Raw genomic sequence first — 15781 nt, forward strand, 5'->3', positions numbered from 1 at the left:
AGATGAGTGTCCCCCTTGCAGCCACTGAATCCATTCATGGCAATGAAGTATTCAGGCCTATGGAGGTTTAATAATCGACCCTCTCCTCAGGTAATTCAACCTCTTAAGTACACTTGAGAATACATATAATATCGGATTCAAAGGAACTGAGCCGTACAAATCAGAGTGCAAGATAACGGATTTATGTATACGTAAAGGTGAAGAAATGGGGGGGACGAAAGAGGTCCGTTGAGAAGAGCAGTGGGTTGTTGTCTTACATCAAGAGGTGAGGCTCAGAACCCGTGCACCTTGATGGTCGACTTCTCTATTCCATTCTCGCTAAGGAAGTTTGAAATCTTGGCGCGCTGATCCCCTTGGAGTTGGATGACTTGTCCCATTTTCTCGTCGTCGACGAGAGTTCCGTTGCAAGCGAATTCCTGATCAGGAGTGAAGTAAGAACGCCGATGACTTGAAGACGGAATATACCTTTTTAAAGGCCTTCAAAATCTTCTTGGAATCATATTCTGTCATGGGGATGAGTCAGGATAAAACAGCGATCAGACGACGACTTGCGTTTGGGCAAGCCCTGCAAAGTGGTCAACGTCTTTCGCCCATTCCTCTGCTGAATACGGATGTGGATGTAGTCTGATGTGGACCCAACGTCAGCTGCGTCTCCGAGCGGGTCCCCTTCGTCTGCAAAGGGATCTAGTAGATAGAGAGAGATAAGCTTGACGATCAGCTTGAAAAGAGAGGGGTCGCATACCGTAAGAATTGAGGTTCTGCACGCTCATGCGATGGACAAGAAAATACAAATGAAGATGAGTTGAGAGGGGGCTGAGTGGGGGTTTTGAAGAAGAACAAGCGGTGCTCTCCTGACAGAGACAGCTTATGTCAGCACACAGCAATGATGAGTGACTCTCTCAAGCGAAAACGACCGCCGACTTTTCAACATTATCCGGTCAACAGAGGTACTATCTCTTCTAGTTCCATTTGTCTCTTTCTCACATATCATTCAGCAAAGCAATTGAAGAAAAATTGGGTCGAAAATGTAAAAATTAAAAGCAAATGGAAGGCGGAGAAACGCAAGGATGGCATCACCACAGATGTCCGAGGAGAAGAACCGACTGACTCAGAGCGTGATGAGGAGGAGGAAAAATCCGAAAGCCCACCGTCGGAGGCACCCCAAATCCATAAATCGAGACCAAATTTAAAAAGCAGCAAGGAACAGGAAGCCGTCACGGAACCCCCAGCCGTATCTTTGCGCGAACTTACACGCGAAGCGTATTCGCGCAGTTCATTGCACACTTTTAAAGCCGACCCTTTAAAACGGCGGCGAGGTGCACCCGATCGGGGCAGAGGTGGGACAAGAGGACGAGGGAGTGACCAAAGAAGAGGTGGACAAGGACAGCCCAATATGAAGCTACGTATGAACGCCATGCTCGAAAAAATCAAACAAGACTACGCTTCCTGATCCCCACATTATTACATTCTTATCACGATTTGGTGTTTTCCTTATCGTCATCAAGTATCATGCTATCAGAATCACCTTGCACGGCTGAGGCGTTATTTCCATCCACACCTTCCGACTTCACAAATCGTTGTCCGAGACTCCCTAGGAAAGGCCGCGAGTGCGGGGGTGCATCTTTGCTGACCGTTGTGGTGGATGTCAGCGCGGTTGGGTGTTCACTGAGATGACCGGGGCTCGGGTCGTCCAACTCGTCAACAAGACCGAGGGCTTTAGTTTCTGGCCCATCTAGACTTGGTCCCAACGTCAGAGGGGTTGGAGGCGGACTTCGTGATTTAGATCGACGCGCGTCGTCATGTAAAAATGGAATGGGCGAGAAGAGTGGCGTGCTTGGTGCGGATTGTCTTGTTGAGCCTAGAGAGATGGCACTTCGGCCAGAGGAATCTAGCTCAGCCTCCGTTAGCGGAGGGAAGCTGTCCTGGGTTGACGTGACTAGGATAGATTTTTCCACTGCGCGCAAGTATTTTCCGATGGAGTTGTAGTTTCGTTTCGGGCGAATGCAAAGCTCACATAGCCGTTGGATGGTGAATGGTGGGTTATCCCTAGGTAAAAGAGTCATGAGAAAGCGATTAGAGAGAAGACAAGTTGTACACACAAATCAAACTCATCCAATTGCGCGAATATATGTCCCTTCAATTCATTAGCTTGCTGTTCATTCATATAGCTGACCGGCACATCATTGACATGAAGAAGCTGGTTTAATTTTCGAGGAGGAAAGGGAGGTAGCTTCAGGCCACCAGTAATTAGCGGTGTCGGATGAAAGGGCGCAGGTCGCTCGGGCTGCTTTGTCGTCGACAAGAATAATAAGATGTTCTGGAACAGCAAGCGTCAAGATTCCAAGGTACAAGTGATCAAAATAACGAGATACCTTTTCAAGCTTGGCTTTAATGATATCGCGCAGCTTTGGCCACTCCGACCTGAGGTGTTTAAGGTGAGGTTGAGCACATGAGGCGGCAGCAAAGACTGACTTTACGACATCGGTGGACGCTATATCGTCCAGGATAGTGTCATATTCTGAAGAGAAGGAGATGAACTCGGTGGCGAGGACTCGATGATTAAAGGAATTGCCTGCCTGGAAGCCACGCGTCTGACATGGTGAAAGGAAGAAATGCTTGAGGCCCTACAGTGCCCTCCATTCAATGCCAAGCCAACGCTCAGTCAGCGCCTCTTTTTCTCTCCACTCCGACCATCCTGTATGGCGTTCTTCCAACCTTCCCATGCAAGGACAAAGGTCCCCGCCATGTCCCCGACAAGGCGCAGGAAACTCGTCTTCTCTTACGCCCCTGACTGGTACGCAATGATGACAATGTACCGTTTCTCCGTGGTACACGAGGCTCACTCTCCTCTGCAGGATTCTAACAATTGTGCTGGCGTTCGTCGACCTTGCTTCCACCCACTTTATCATCTGCTCACTTTAACAGCGCATTGTTTTTTTCCTTGGATAAGGTTAATGGATATCGGAGGGTTTTCTCGTTGGAGGACACATCGTATGTAATGGTAACATAACTGACCTGACTTACAATCAAATCCACATATCAGACTACGCCATCCGTACGTTCGACAAGATCAGCACAATACTTCTTTATAACCTCTTTTCTTATCCAGTTATGCAGTACACGAGCGTGTCCCTGTAGGTTCCTTTGTAGTCCTTCATGTTTCATCTTGAACTCACGTCATCTCGATTTCGCTTCAAGAACATCGCTCTGTATCTCATCTGCTTCGTATCTCCACTGCTAATTCAGCCCGTCATCAATTTCTTCACTGTTAGATCTTGGTGGGACTTTCACAATGGTGTGTTTGTTCTTTGGGCCCTAAACATCGTGCAACCCACTCATGCCTTGTATAGGTTCACTTGGACGTCAGTTATCCTCGTCGGCATCACACTAGAGATTGCTCTGACACCATATCTAAGTTGTTCTTGGTCTAGCTCTTACTGGCTCTGTCACGCAATTTGTGAAAATTACAGTTGGTCGTCCTCGTCCTGGTAGGCGATCACCAACACAACAAAGTTTGCAACGATTGCTCAGAGTCATTGAACAAATGCAGATGTCATTGATCGGTGCCAACCACCTACAGGATCCGTAGATCCCACCTTTGGCCTGTCGAACTGGACAATTTGCACACAAGCAAGCGAAGCCATTCTACGTGACGGATTCCGCAGTTTCCCATCTGGACACTCAAGCAGTGAGTTATTCTAACGGAAAACGTTTTTGATATACCTGACACTTGTTCTAGTGTCGTTTGCTGGACTTGGGTTCCTTTCGTTTTATCTCGCTGGCAAGCTTCATTTGTTCGATAGCCGAGGACATACGGTATGTTTTGTCACGTTCCAAGCATATGCTGCTAAATAGCAACGAAGGGCAAAGCATGGCTTGCGCTCTCTCCCTTCGCAGGTGCATCCCTAGTCGCCATCTCCCGAACTATGGATTACCGTCGTATGTAATCTCTCCCCCTTCTCGTCAGAACGTCTAGCCAACCTCAAAACATATAGATCACTGGCAAGACGTCCTTGTCGGCTCTATCCTTGGAACCGTCCTTGCATACTTCTCATACCGCCAATACTACCCCAGCCTAGAATCAGACCTCTCGCATCGCCCTTACTCGCCCCGAATCAAACATGATGAAGAGGATGGTCTTCCCATTCACGTCAGAACTGGCAGCGAATCGCATGCCTTCGCCCACCACGAATCGCGCACCAATCCGTTCCTTAATACACAGGCTAGAGATCCGGAGAGGTACACCAGTTTTGATCACACGGATGCTGAGGACTTTGAACTAGATGGAACGGTACCGCGCCCTCGGTCTGGGTCATTGGAAGAGATTTGGAAAGACGATGAAACACATTCGAGGATGGGTTCTCCTTTCGTCGACCCGTTTGCCACGAAAACAAGCACGGCGTTATGACATTTCTTACGCTGCCACGATGTAACTTGATCTACTTCATCATGTTTCTGTGTTCTGACTATGACAACAACACAACTTTCGGACCTTGAGTATGCGATCTGAAGATTATATGATGCAATTTGAACCTGAGTGAAGTTGAGCGGTCCGACGTTGGATGCTAGGGTCAGTGGTTCCTACGAACGTCCCTGGGTCGGCGTAGATCAGCGTCAATTGCGATACTGCGCAACAAATTCATATTCGGCCGATGTAAGAGGGAGTCAGCAGAAGAAAAAACGCCACTCAGTATGAGCGTTATCAAAGAGAGCCTCATGGGTGGCGGCGAACGGGCGCCCCACATATACCCACCTGACCCCGGAACATGGGGGTAAAAGAGATATGAAGAAGATAGGGAACAATGGTTTACACTCAACAAAGTTGGCTAAGGCCAAGTAATTCATTGATCCATTGGAAAAGAGTTCAACGTCCATTTCATAAAGCCATACCCAGTAATATGTGACTAGTGAGCAATATTGGAAAATGTGAAATTCCTCTGTGTATCCTAAAGAGTACGAAATTTGTCAATCATACTCCTCGTCGTACCTGTTCGCGTCAACGTCGCGTTCCGGAGTTAGAGGTCGCCAGGTATCAATGACGACCTCGCCATCCGTTTGGCAGTTCTCCATTGTTCTTGAAGAAACGTGAGACGTCGTTGGAAGACGGTGAATGCTGAAGGGGTCCTGGGAAGTCTCAACGTCATCGTCAGAGTGCCCGTCGGATTTATCAAAACCATAGAGGCCGAATTCAAAATCACTTTCCTTCTCTTCGTCGCCCCCGTCGAGAAATTGGGCCAGGGCTTCTAGATTAAGTCTCGATTTCTTCTTGACAGCGTCGGTTCCAGCTCTTGATTTTCGTGAGACTCGGATCTCTTCAACGACAGGTTCTGGGTTATCTTGGTCCCAACCAAAGGCCTGACGCAATATTTCTACTTCTCCTTCATTTCTGAGAAACCCTTCCAACTCTCCTTCTGTGAAAAGCTCGTCGTCTGCAACTTCAGCTTCGCCTGAACCGCCTCGATCGACGGTGAGTCGTTGGAGCCGCGTTGGAGCGTGTTTGGAGATGAGATTTGATAGCGGGGCGGTAAGAATATAGGACGTAACTGGGAGTAGGTGATTACTTGATGATGATGACAATTGGGTGGAGGCTGCACTTGATGGTAATGTACAAGAGTGTTGGCGTATGAGGGTATGTGATGATGGTGGTATAGAGCCTGAAAGTGGATCAAGAAGGAAATGTGTGGCATCTAGCAACGAGTGATGAGTCTTTTGTCGTTTGCGCGGGGGCGGCCTGGTATCCTGACTGGCAGAGACTGGTATATTTGTTGTAGAGTCATTTTCTTCGTCCTCGTCGTCTTCATCGAGCAAGGGATTAGGCGGTACCGCATCCCGCCATATCTCGTCTTGAAAGTTAATGACATCCTTGAGTCCGCGCGCAACGACGAGTCGTCGAGAAACCTTGGCACGGCGCGATTTGCCTTCATACTTGTCGAGCCATGGGACCTTCTCAATCCAAGATGCGACTTCGTCTTGGATCGCCTTGTAACGGGTCATTACAACGCCTTTCCCTACGTGACATCGGGCGCCTAGACATTGGGCAAGACCGCCGAGGGGACTGATGGTTTCGCGGCATTCGGCCTCCAACGACAACATGAAGATGGCGCACGCGGTGGGCGCAGGCGGTAGCCTTTTCAAATCGTCATCCGGGCAGAGACGAGCGATGAGAGAACATAAAGAGTTTGCCGTCGTTGACACAGTACGCAAGCAAATTGGTTGTAGAAATTTGACCAATGAGTCAGGAAGACCAGAATCTTTCTGATTGTCTCTCAAGACGGACGCCAAGTGTGATTGGAGGGTAGATATATGGATGGAAGGATCAATGACGGTTGAGGTGAAATTAAGTAAAGATGTTATAGATATATAAGTCCGGGTGAGCGAAGTTGGCGATGTTTTGAGCAAGAAAGCTATGTCGTGGAATGAATTTGGCCTGTTCGCTTCGCGAAGCGCAATCGATAGACATGCTCCTGCAATTAGTCTGGTCTTTCTACCCCAACGAAACTGACCTGCGGTCTTGGCCTGGTTGAAAAGAGTTAACGCGCGTGGGGATAGAGCGGCGGCGTTCATTGACACCGCAAGAGAATTAATGAATTCAGCTATTGCATACTGAGAAAGAGGCGTTAGTATCAATGAGGGAGATATGTTGGACCGACTTGCCGAGTTTTTCCTTCCTCGAGCTTCTGCTTCTTGGCCCGACAAGTCCCATTGGCCCCCATTTCTACGCGAAACTTTGAGGGTTGAGGGTGCAGCAGGGACCCAGAGTGGATTCGAATGTAAAAACTCGCTCCGGTAGTCCTGAGATGTTAGAATAGACTGTGATGGATCAGTCAGGGTTCCACAAGTTGTGCATATCGCGGAAGCAGCCTCGTCGTCCCAGATGGTGTCGCCCCGACATTCCGAGCAGTTGACGGACATGCGAATGGAGAAGAGTCAGACTAAGTGCTAGTGTAGATACTCACGTGATATATACCACTCTTTCCTCAACTCGTTAATACCTTATCCATTAATCACTGAATCTACGCATTCCTCGGCCGAATAATCAGCTGGATCGCCAGGGATTGCCCTGTCGTCATGTGAGACTTTTGTGAGACTTTACCCCGCCAATTTGGGCACGCGTAGGGCACACCTGTCCGACCTGTCATTTGCTTCCCCTTGAAGCCTGTTGAAGGGGCCTGTCATTTGGCCCTGTCATTGGACCCTGTCATTTGGCTGCCATTTGCGGTTACTTCCAGCCCCCCGCTCCAATTTACCTATAAAACTCATCTTCTTTGCCTGCCCTTTACTTCCCCATCGCAATGGCCCATCTTTCCTTCCCCTTTGAATCGGTCCCATCCGTCGCTGTCAGGCGTCGCCTCTCTTCCAGTGTTGACGCAAAGCAGAAGCCCAACATTCCCTCCACATATGCAAGCTTGACGGTAACTTTCATTTATTATCTCATCGCGATCATGATCGCTCATCATACTGTGGGGTTTCTAGCCAATGTGGGCAGCTGTCGCTGGCAGCGTAATCAACAACAATACCGAATACGAGATCGCGGTCTCCATTCATGATTCAGTCTACAGCACTGACTTCGCGTCCTTGACCCTTCCCTATGTGAAGGGCAATCCCGAGAAAAACTCCAAGGAGATCGAGCAATATGTTCTTCAGACACTCCGTAAATTCTCTATCGAGCATCTTTGCAAGTTCCTGGGTGCAGGTGTCACTGTTTCGCTCCTCAAAGAGGTACGACTGGTTCCACAGTTAGATCGATTTTTTCTTAACGCGATAAAAAATCAGTCTCCTAATTTGTGTACCCGACTCTGGCTGGACATGGATATCGTTCCCATTGTCTTCAACATCAAACCATTCCACACCGATTCTGCTACGCGTCCCAACGTTAAGCACAGGATCTCCTCTACGACCGGTTCCTATGTCGCCTCTGGCACAGAGACTCCCACCGTTTACGTAGATTCTGATCATTTGAGGGCGATGTCTGGATTGCAAGCAGATGTCTCTGGCCGTCTCCCCATACCCCGTACTCTTGATGAGCAGGCGGATTCAGCAGCCAGAAAGTGTCTGATGCACTTTGGACCCGGGAACAACCCCAGACTCAGCATTGGGCCCCGCAACCAGGTTACGGTGGACGCAGGTGGCAAAATCCACCTCATTGACGACATCGATGTCTACAAAGCTACTGTGGGCCCCAGGTAAGATCATACACATTCCTTCTCACGAACACTTCCAACAGTATCATAGGACTTGGAACGCGGTCGTCAAATTGGCCGATGAGCTTCGCGAGAAGAAAGTGAAGATCGGCTTCTTTTCTTCTACTCCGCAAGGAGGTACGTGGAACTTCTTTCATATTTTTTCTACTTTGGCTGATACTGTCTGTTCAGGCGGAGTCGCTCTCGTATGTTTCAATCCTCTATATAATTCTTCGTCTTATTCTCCACTATCAGATGCGTCACGCGTTGATTAGATTTTTGTCTGCCTTGGATGTAGACGCTGCCTGGTGCGCATCAATCGCTTCCTTCGACCACGTTGTTCAATCATTGAATTGATTAGGTATGTTCCGAATCCCTCGCCAAGTGTCTTCAGGACGACGAAGAACAACCACAACATCCTGCAAGGTGTCGCCGCACCAGATCTTCGTCTCACTCAAGAAGCCAAGGACGGCTTTGATGCCTGGATTCTCAAGAACGGTCTTCGCTGGACCTCGGAAGGTGGACCCCTTGCGCCGGGCGGCGTTGACATCGCATTCATCGGTAAATTCCCCGCAAACCATTCAGAAAACTCTATGCTTACCCCGGGTTAATCAGATGACCCCCAGATGCCCGGCCTCATTCCTCTTATCAAGAAGATCCGTCCTGAGTTGCCCATTGTCTATCGATCCCATATCGAGATCCGTAGCGATCTCGTTCACATTCCAGGTTCTCCTCAGGAGGAAGTCTGGAAATATCTTTGGAATAATATTCAGTTGGCTGATCTCTTCATCAGTGAGTCTTTGAGTCTGTCACCGCGTTGCTGAGCGTCTTATCTGTTCTCACCTTTTAAGGTCACCCTGTCAGCAAGTTTGTCCCGAGCGATGTACCTACCGAGAAACTAGCGCTCCTGGGTGCTGCCACTGACTGGTAAGAAGTTGCCTCTAAGCTCTCAAACATTTTTTTAAACGGTGTGCATAGGCTCGATGGCCTCAACAAGGAACTCGATCCATGGTGAGATATTTCCTGTTCGGTGCTTGCAGCGAGCTAAAGTATATTGGTAGGGACTCGCAGTTCTACATGGGAGAGTTTAGGAATCTTTGCACCAAGGAGAGGATGAACGAGCTCAGGTGGCCAGAACGTGATTACATTATCCAAATTGCTCGCTTTGATCCAGCCAAAGGTACTTTCCCCCCTCTTCTACTTCCATCTCCCATCATGACCATCTTATTTCAGGTATTCCCGACGTCATTGATTCGTACTACAAATTCCGCCTTCTTCTTGATAAAAAGTCTCCTGAGCTGACGGAGGAAGAACATCCTCAACTACTGATTTGTGGTCATGGTGCCGTTGATGATCCCGATGCCAGCATCATCTACGATCAAGTAATGCAACTCCTCGCCTCGGAACCTTACGTCAAATTCTCCAAGGACATCGTCGTCATGAGGCTTCCTCCCAGCGATCAATGTTCGTTCGTAACCTTTGATTTTTGAACACATCGCTCACGATGCTCAACAGTGCTTAACGCCTTGATGGCCAACTCCAGGATCGCCCTTCAATTGTCCACTCGTGAAGGTTTCGAGGTCAAGGTCTCTGAAGCCCTACATGCCGGTAAACCTGTCATCGCCTGCCGCACTGGGGGCATTCCTCTGCAGATTGTGGATGGAAAGTCTGGATACCTCACTACCCCTGGTGACACCACAGCTGTCGCCGACCATCTCTACAACCTCTACACCGACGAAGAATTGTACCGCAGAGTGAGCCAATACGCACGAACCCACGTTTCTGACGAGGTGTCGACCGTCGGCAATGCCGCCGCATGGTTGTACCTCGCAGTCATGTACCATCGCGGCATCAAGATCAAGCCCAACGGGGCGTGGTTGAACGACATGTTGCGCGCCGAGACTGGCGAAGAGTATGTTGAGAGTGAACCCCGGCTGCCAAGAGGCGGGCTCAACATGCAGGGCTGATCGATACCAACGAACTTTGATGCAAGCAAAAATTCTTTGGATTTCCGGGTAGTCTTCAACTATAGATCTGCTAGATTGATGCTCAACCGGTACGACTGCTCGTAAATAGTGTCCTGCAACCAAATCCAGCTGTACATGTATTATGTAGTTATGTAAAAAGAAATAGTTCTGGCAATAGTAACTCTTTGTCTCCCCTTACACAAGTGACCGGCCTCATGCTCCCCCCATCTTAGTCAAAGGACCCTCACTTCAGCCTATATAAATATTTCAATCATGATTCATATGGATGTCGACATCCACTCTCCCGGGCCTCACTCTCCTTCTTTTCGAAGTATGCGCCAATATTCCGGAAAGAGAGCCCGTTCTCCGGAACCAGGCAGTCCCATAGACCGACCCTCTGTGCGTCTCTTTCTGTCTTCTTGTGTACGCGAAGTGGCTCATTTTGACCTACAGAAAAGGCTTTCTTTGGCGACTGGCCTTTCAGGACGCGCCGGCCCCGGATACCGAGCAGCTAGTAGCAGTCGGGAAACTTCGGAAGATTGGGGTTGGGTTCGGCAGACAGGAGACCTGGCCATTGCTAGTCTGGCGTGTGGTGCTTTCGCTGGTAGGGGTATTGATGAAGAAAGGTTGGAGTCAGTGGCGGACATTGACATGGTGCGTGTTTTTTTTGTCTCACTTGCTGAAACGACGGCTGAGCCACCTCTGTAGGCTATAGATCATGATGCGACTATGGATGAGAACTTCGATGGACCTTCGTTGCAGGGTTTGGCTACACATTCGAAATTAACTTTACCTCCTGCGTCACATCGACCCAACCAAGCCTCGTCGACCTTAGACCAACACAGTGCTTTGTCTAGCGCATCTAGGCTGTCGTACGTGCATAGTATTAATATGGCTTCCGCTTACTCTGCGGATGCTCTGCCTGAACCCGTGTCAACTCCACCACCCCCGCCCAGTCCGGCGCCGATGTCGATATCACCCGAGTCTTCCTTCGTACAATTACCTCAAAGTCAGAGAAAACCTCGGTTTACCATGGGTCCTCGGTCAGATTGCGAAAAATGCCGACTTGGCGTCAAAGGACATTGGATGCATTTGGATTAGAAGTCTATTTTATTTATGAAGGTTGTTGGCTGGATGCTTTCTTCTTTACTTATCGTCACTTCACTGAGTCCTGTTGTTCAAAGCATTTAGTTGTAGATAATCCCTAATTTCATGGCTGTGTCTTATGGAGGACCACAAAGCAATGCCTCGCGCGCTAAGGCTAATATTGGCGTTCACGCGTCGTGTTTGTGTGGGGCTGGTTGGTAACAGCATTGAAACCAAATAGCTCTACACACTCGATCAAAAAAAGTTGACCTCGACCATCGAGCTCAACTCAACGAAATGACGACAACGCTGCCGCTCTTTTGGCATCTATCAGAAGCATCGAAGAAGGAGCGCTTAGATGCGTCCGTAAAACTCATAGGAGCTTTGGAGCAGTTTCAAGCTCAGTTCGTTCCTCAGCCTGCACCTGGTACTTCTGGCTCGGACGACGAGGAGGGCGACGAGGACGGCGTTCTAAAATCGGATGGACTTGATATATTGAATGCTCAAGATGTGTCTTATTCAATACGAAGGCTTGTGAGAGGGTTGGCGAGCCCTCGGGAAAGCAGTAGATTGGGTTTCGCGGTTGCCCTGACAGAGGTGTGCCCCCGTTTATTCTCTTGTTTCATCAAAGCTTATGCATCCGATTTCATAGCTTCTTTCAAGGATTAACACGGTTACATGCGCTCAGATATTAAACATCGTCATGGATAGCAGCAAGTATCAGGGATCAATGACCGGACAAGAAGAACGAGACGTTCTTTTCGCTCGGCTATTTGGGATCATGTCCATCGTTCAGTCAGGCCTCCTTGTAAGGACCGATCCTCTTTCGACTTCCGCTTCTTCAGCAACATTACCTTCGACATTGTCGAGCTATGAAGAAGTTCTTTCGCAGCTCCTCATACTTGGGGAAAAGAAATCATGGCTGCGAGAGAGTGCCTGGTTTACCATTAAACTTGCCGTCGATGCCATAGAAGAGTCGGAAGTCTCCTGGAAAAACGAGGCCATTGAATCAACCCTCAAACAATTGTTTATAGACAATAAAATATGGTCGCCAGAAAAAGTTGCGTTGGCTCTCAAATTACAAGACCTGGCCTCCCATCGGAATCGGAACGACCTCTTTTCACCTCCATTCAAAAATTCAGATTTATTTAGTTCCGCCAATCTACAGGCGCTTTCTAGAATATTGAAGGTCCGCAACGTTACCCTCCATTACTCATCTCGTTCTATAATAAACTTTGACGTTGGCAGGGATCGACCACCGACGAGGATGGGGAAAAAGATCCTTCCAAAGCTCCCAGTGGTTCATGGAAACCTGAGTTACACTTCGTTTGGGATATCATCTTCGATCAATTACTCCCCGGTCCAAACGGCAAGCCAAGTCGGGGATCTTTTCAAGAATTCTATCGCGTCGTCGTTGATGGTTAGTTGCCTTTGAGGTGCCTGTGTTGGCAAAGCTAACGTTTTCGTAGAATCGTTGTTTTCCTCGACGTCATCACCGCAGCGTAAATACTGGGGTTTCCAGGTCTTCCAAAAGGCATTAAAACGCGTGAATGAAGACAGCATGCCAATGTTGTTCACGAAGAATTTCATGCGCTCCTGGATTAACCATCTATCTAAGCAGGACAGATACTTGCATAAAATCGCACTGCAGACTGTGAGCTAGCTGGCCTCATCGGTTATCAACTCTAATTTCATTGTTGCTATAGGTGAAAGAACTTCAGGCCTTTGTCCAGGACAAGCCTCAACTCGGGTTCGCCCTCATCTTACAACTGACTGGTGTCAATGGAAACCAACAGTTTGATAAAATTACGAAAACGAAGACCGTGGAGTCGGTATTGGCAAGCCTCGATGCTCAGGGCATCAAAAATTACATCGACTACATTTTAACTCAAACTGACGAGTCGGACGGAGAGTACGTCGTGTCATACCTCTTATTATGATCCTCCCTGATAATTCTGTTGTAGTTTGAACATCGCAACAATGAACGCTCGTCGAACGTGGATCATAGACCAGTTAGGTGTTCTGATCCAAAATGGTCGGTTACCCAAAGAGGACGAATGGGTACAGTCGATTCTTGACTGGCTTGCTCTCCATGGCCTCTTTGTGGTCAAAAAGAAATCTTCCAAGAGCCCGATTCAAGCTGTGAGTTTTTTGTTACATTTGAGCGATTGTTTTTTCATTTATTTTCCTGTGGTTGTAGTTGCGCTCGATACCAAAGCCCGCTTTTTCCGAGGAGCACCGCCAACAATGCCGTAGCAAGCTTCTGACTAGCCTCAGTAATTTGAATGCCCAAACGACTGTTGTTAAATCAGGTATGCGACCACTTGCTTCAATACATGAAAATTGTTGAAAGGAAAGCTAGGTGAAAAGGCAACCAAAGCCTCAGCTGTAGCATCAGATGGGAAATTCTGGGTGGCGAAAGTTTTGGAAACCATCCAGCAATTGGAGAATGACTCCAAGCACGTTTCTTCTCTCGCTGAAGCGGATGAAGGTGAACAGCAACTCCGTGTCAGAGCCAGGGAGGTCGTTGAAACATTGAGAGCGGTTGGTTCCAATCATTACCATTCACCGTCTGTTATGAAGTAAGATTCGATATAGGTCAACGAAAGGCAACAAGAAACAGCGAAAGGGGCTGAGCTACTTCTTTTAGCTATCACCCTACAGCACTATTGCTTAGCGGAAGAGGGAGATCTGGATCTTGAGAGCTTCGAGGTTATTCGACCTTGCTTTCCTTTATTCGACCTTATTCAACGTCCCTTTTACAGTCATGTATTGAAAGTGCTTCCCGAATGTTTCCAAAGCAGGGTACAAGTAAGAAGGCGAAGAAGGTTACTGAAGACCTGGCAGAACCGGAGGATGCTGCATTCGAACCAATCGACGTTCTTGTGGACACAATCATCGGATACCTTGAAAAGTCAACGGCTTACATGCGATCCGTTAGCAATCAAGTTTTTACATTGCTATCAGGGTCTGTCAAGGGGACGACGATTGATTTGATTGTCACGGTTAGTCTTCTTCTCCCTTTGCCTCCAGCCGACCAATGTTAACTTCACTAGCAACTTGAAAGACGCGATCCAGCCAAACTCGCCGAGGAACAGGATGAGGAGATGGATGATGAAGACGAAGATGGAGATGTTGACTCCGAGCAAGAAAGCTCGTCCGACTCTGAGTCGGATGTTGATGCCGGTATGGGCGACGACAGCAACGACGAGGAAGTTGACGCGCAAATACGAGCCAAAGTAGAAGAAGCTCTTCGGATAAATGGAATTGACCCCCCCACGGGAGACACAGACGATGACGAAGACGAAGAGCTCATGGATGACGACCAGATGATGGCAATTGATGAACAGCTTGCCCAAGTCTTCCGGTCAGCCGCCGGCGAGAGGAAAACAAAGGGTAAATAACTTCTTTCACTCTCTTGAAACAGTTTTGCCCATTCTTTTCTGCTGTAGATGTTGATGCTCAGCGGGAAGCAACCCATTTCAAAAATCGTGTTCTCGACCTCGTGGATATCTTCATAAAAAAGCAATCGTCAAGTCCACTTATCTTGCGTTTGATTTCCCCTCTTGTGGAGCTCATTGCAGGAACCGGTCAAGATGAGCGACAACTATCTGACAAAGCAAAAGGGATTCTTCGGACGAGAATTGGTAAAGCGAAAGAAACCCCTTCGCAGGCAGACTTGGAAGAGGTCCGCTCCATCGCCGGTAATTTGCACACTCGAGCCCGTAAAACGGCCTCGTCGGATTTCCTGGGAATTCTCAGCCAGTCGAGTCTCTACGTTTCGAAGGTCCTCATCAACTTGGAGGACGAAAAATCAGTGATCGACATGTATCGAGAATCCTTGGTCGATTTTGTTACCCGAAAAAATTCCCATCTTAATGCTACCTACTTCAACGAATTCTTCCAACGTTTTCCTGCACAAAGTTGGACTCTTCGCACTGACTTGTTGGATCTGGCAAGTAAAGCGGTGAATGCGTACCGACAATCCCAGGTTTTGCAGTTGCTTCAACGTCTAGTGCCTGTGATGGTGCGTAGTTTGATTTGTTCCCCCTCGATCTGTCTGAATTCATATACAAACTAGGCTGAACACGAGAAGGAGGCGTTGGAGTTCTTACCGTTGCTACGGAAACTTTTGATCGACACAGCGACGGATGCATGCTCTAGAAGGACAGACTTGACGGCGCCTCAGATGAAAGAGCTCTTGAAGCTTGGACTCGTCGGTGTTCGGCAAACTCAGCGATTCGCTCCCCAGGAGATGGAGGATATTTGGAAGCCCAAATCCTGGAAAGCACTGCAAGAGAAGATAGGTGCTTCTTCTCGCTTTGGTACATCACCTGCTCTTCAGAAGATGTGCGAGCAAATAGCCCGCGCCTCTCAAACCGCGGTCGAATCAAAAACGAAACCGTTGCAGTCAAAGCGGAAAGCTGACGAGGTTACTGAAGAGATCAAAGATAAACATAGTAGTCCGAAAAAAGCTAAGCGTAAAAAAGCAAAAGTTGCATAGATTGTAATTTCCCCCTTTTCCTAGGAAGGACTGGATATGGACTC

The 15781-nt window shown here is 48.3% G+C and overlaps 7 protein-coding genes across 7 annotated transcripts; 4 read left to right on the forward strand and 3 right to left on the reverse strand.

The window, feature by feature from the left end:
* Window positions 1–35: 35 nt before the first annotated feature.
* On the reverse strand, window positions 36–818 carry LACBIDRAFT_192577 (uncharacterized protein). Its single transcript, XM_001878558.1, has 4 exons — window positions 743–818; window positions 553–684; window positions 466–503; window positions 36–416 (listed from the first exon to the last, which is right to left on the reverse strand). Exons 1-4 carry the CDS (start codon window positions 768–770, stop codon window positions 273–275), a joined length of 342 nt encoding a protein of 113 aa, XP_001878593.1. The 5' UTR covers window positions 771–818; the 3' UTR covers window positions 36–272.
* A 65-nt stretch (window positions 819–883) lies between these two features.
* LACBIDRAFT_315963 (uncharacterized protein) lies at window positions 884–1450 on the forward strand (the record flags this gene model as incomplete). The annotated part of the gene is made up of 2 exons (XM_001878207.1): window positions 884–947; window positions 996–1450. The coding sequence occupies 2 exons, from the start codon at window positions 884–886 to the stop codon at window positions 1448–1450; spliced, it is 519 nt and encodes a 172-aa protein (XP_001878242.1).
* A 22-nt stretch (window positions 1451–1472) lies between these two features.
* Window positions 1473–2482, reverse strand: LACBIDRAFT_315964 (uncharacterized protein; the record flags this gene model as incomplete). Its single annotated transcript, XM_001878559.1, has 4 exons — window positions 1473–2046; window positions 2100–2317; window positions 2373–2421; window positions 2478–2482. The coding sequence occupies 4 exons, from the start codon at window positions 2480–2482 to the stop codon at window positions 1473–1475; spliced, it is 846 nt and encodes a 281-aa protein (XP_001878594.1).
* Window positions 2483–2699: 217 nt separating this feature from the next.
* Window positions 2700–4408, forward strand: LACBIDRAFT_315965 (uncharacterized protein; the record flags this gene model as incomplete). Its single annotated transcript, XM_001878208.1, has 11 exons — window positions 2700–2812; window positions 2926–2991; window positions 3044–3055; window positions 3110–3134; window positions 3199–3295; window positions 3351–3362; window positions 3417–3488; window positions 3551–3688; window positions 3740–3816; window positions 3864–3939; window positions 3996–4408. 11 exons carry the CDS (start codon window positions 2700–2702, stop codon window positions 4406–4408), a joined length of 1101 nt encoding a protein of 366 aa, XP_001878243.1.
* A 417-nt stretch (window positions 4409–4825) lies between these two features.
* LACBIDRAFT_293440 (uncharacterized protein) lies at window positions 4826–6912 on the reverse strand (the record flags this gene model as incomplete). The annotated part of the gene is made up of 1 exon (XM_001878560.1): window positions 4826–6912. The coding sequence occupies one exon, from the start codon at window positions 6910–6912 to the stop codon at window positions 4966–4968; it is 1947 nt and encodes a 648-aa protein (XP_001878595.1). The 3' UTR covers window positions 4826–4965.
* Window positions 6913–10480: 3568 nt separating this feature from the next.
* LACBIDRAFT_315968 (uncharacterized protein) lies at window positions 10481–11248 on the forward strand (the record flags this gene model as incomplete). Its single annotated transcript, XM_001878209.1, has 3 exons — window positions 10481–10546; window positions 10601–10801; window positions 10856–11248. The coding sequence occupies 3 exons, from the start codon at window positions 10481–10483 to the stop codon at window positions 11246–11248; spliced, it is 660 nt and encodes a 219-aa protein (XP_001878244.1).
* Window positions 11249–11530: 282 nt separating this feature from the next.
* LACBIDRAFT_232894 (uncharacterized protein) lies at window positions 11531–15314 on the forward strand (the record flags this gene model as incomplete). The annotated part of the gene is made up of 12 exons (XM_001878210.1): window positions 11531–11830; window positions 11886–12422; window positions 12482–12653; window positions 12703–12887; window positions 12940–13154; window positions 13198–13375; window positions 13434–13545; window positions 13587–13777; window positions 13832–13945; window positions 14050–14238; window positions 14290–14629; window positions 14686–15314. 12 exons carry the CDS (start codon window positions 11531–11533, stop codon window positions 15312–15314), a joined length of 3162 nt encoding a protein of 1053 aa, XP_001878245.1.
* Window positions 15315–15781: the final 467 nt, after the last annotated feature.

Source organism: Laccaria bicolor, genomic scaffold (assembly GCF_000143565.1).
Source record: "Laccaria bicolor S238N-H82 LACBIscaffold_6 genomic scaffold, whole genome shotgun sequence".
In the NCBI taxonomy this organism is placed as follows: Eukaryota; Fungi; Basidiomycota; class Agaricomycetes; order Agaricales; family Hydnangiaceae; genus Laccaria; species Laccaria bicolor.

Coding starts and splice junctions, on each gene's coding strand:
- LACBIDRAFT_192577 (XM_001878558.1), bottom strand. CDS start 770: ATGAGCGTGCAGAACCTCAATTCTTACG. Junction 685..742: donor GCAGAACCTCAATTCTTACG/GTATGCGACCCC, acceptor TCTATCTACTAG/ATCCCTTTGCAGACGAAGGG. Junction 417..465: donor TTTTGAAGGCCTTTAAAAAG/GTATATTCCGTC, acceptor ACTCCTGATCAG/GAATTCGCTTGCAACGGAAC.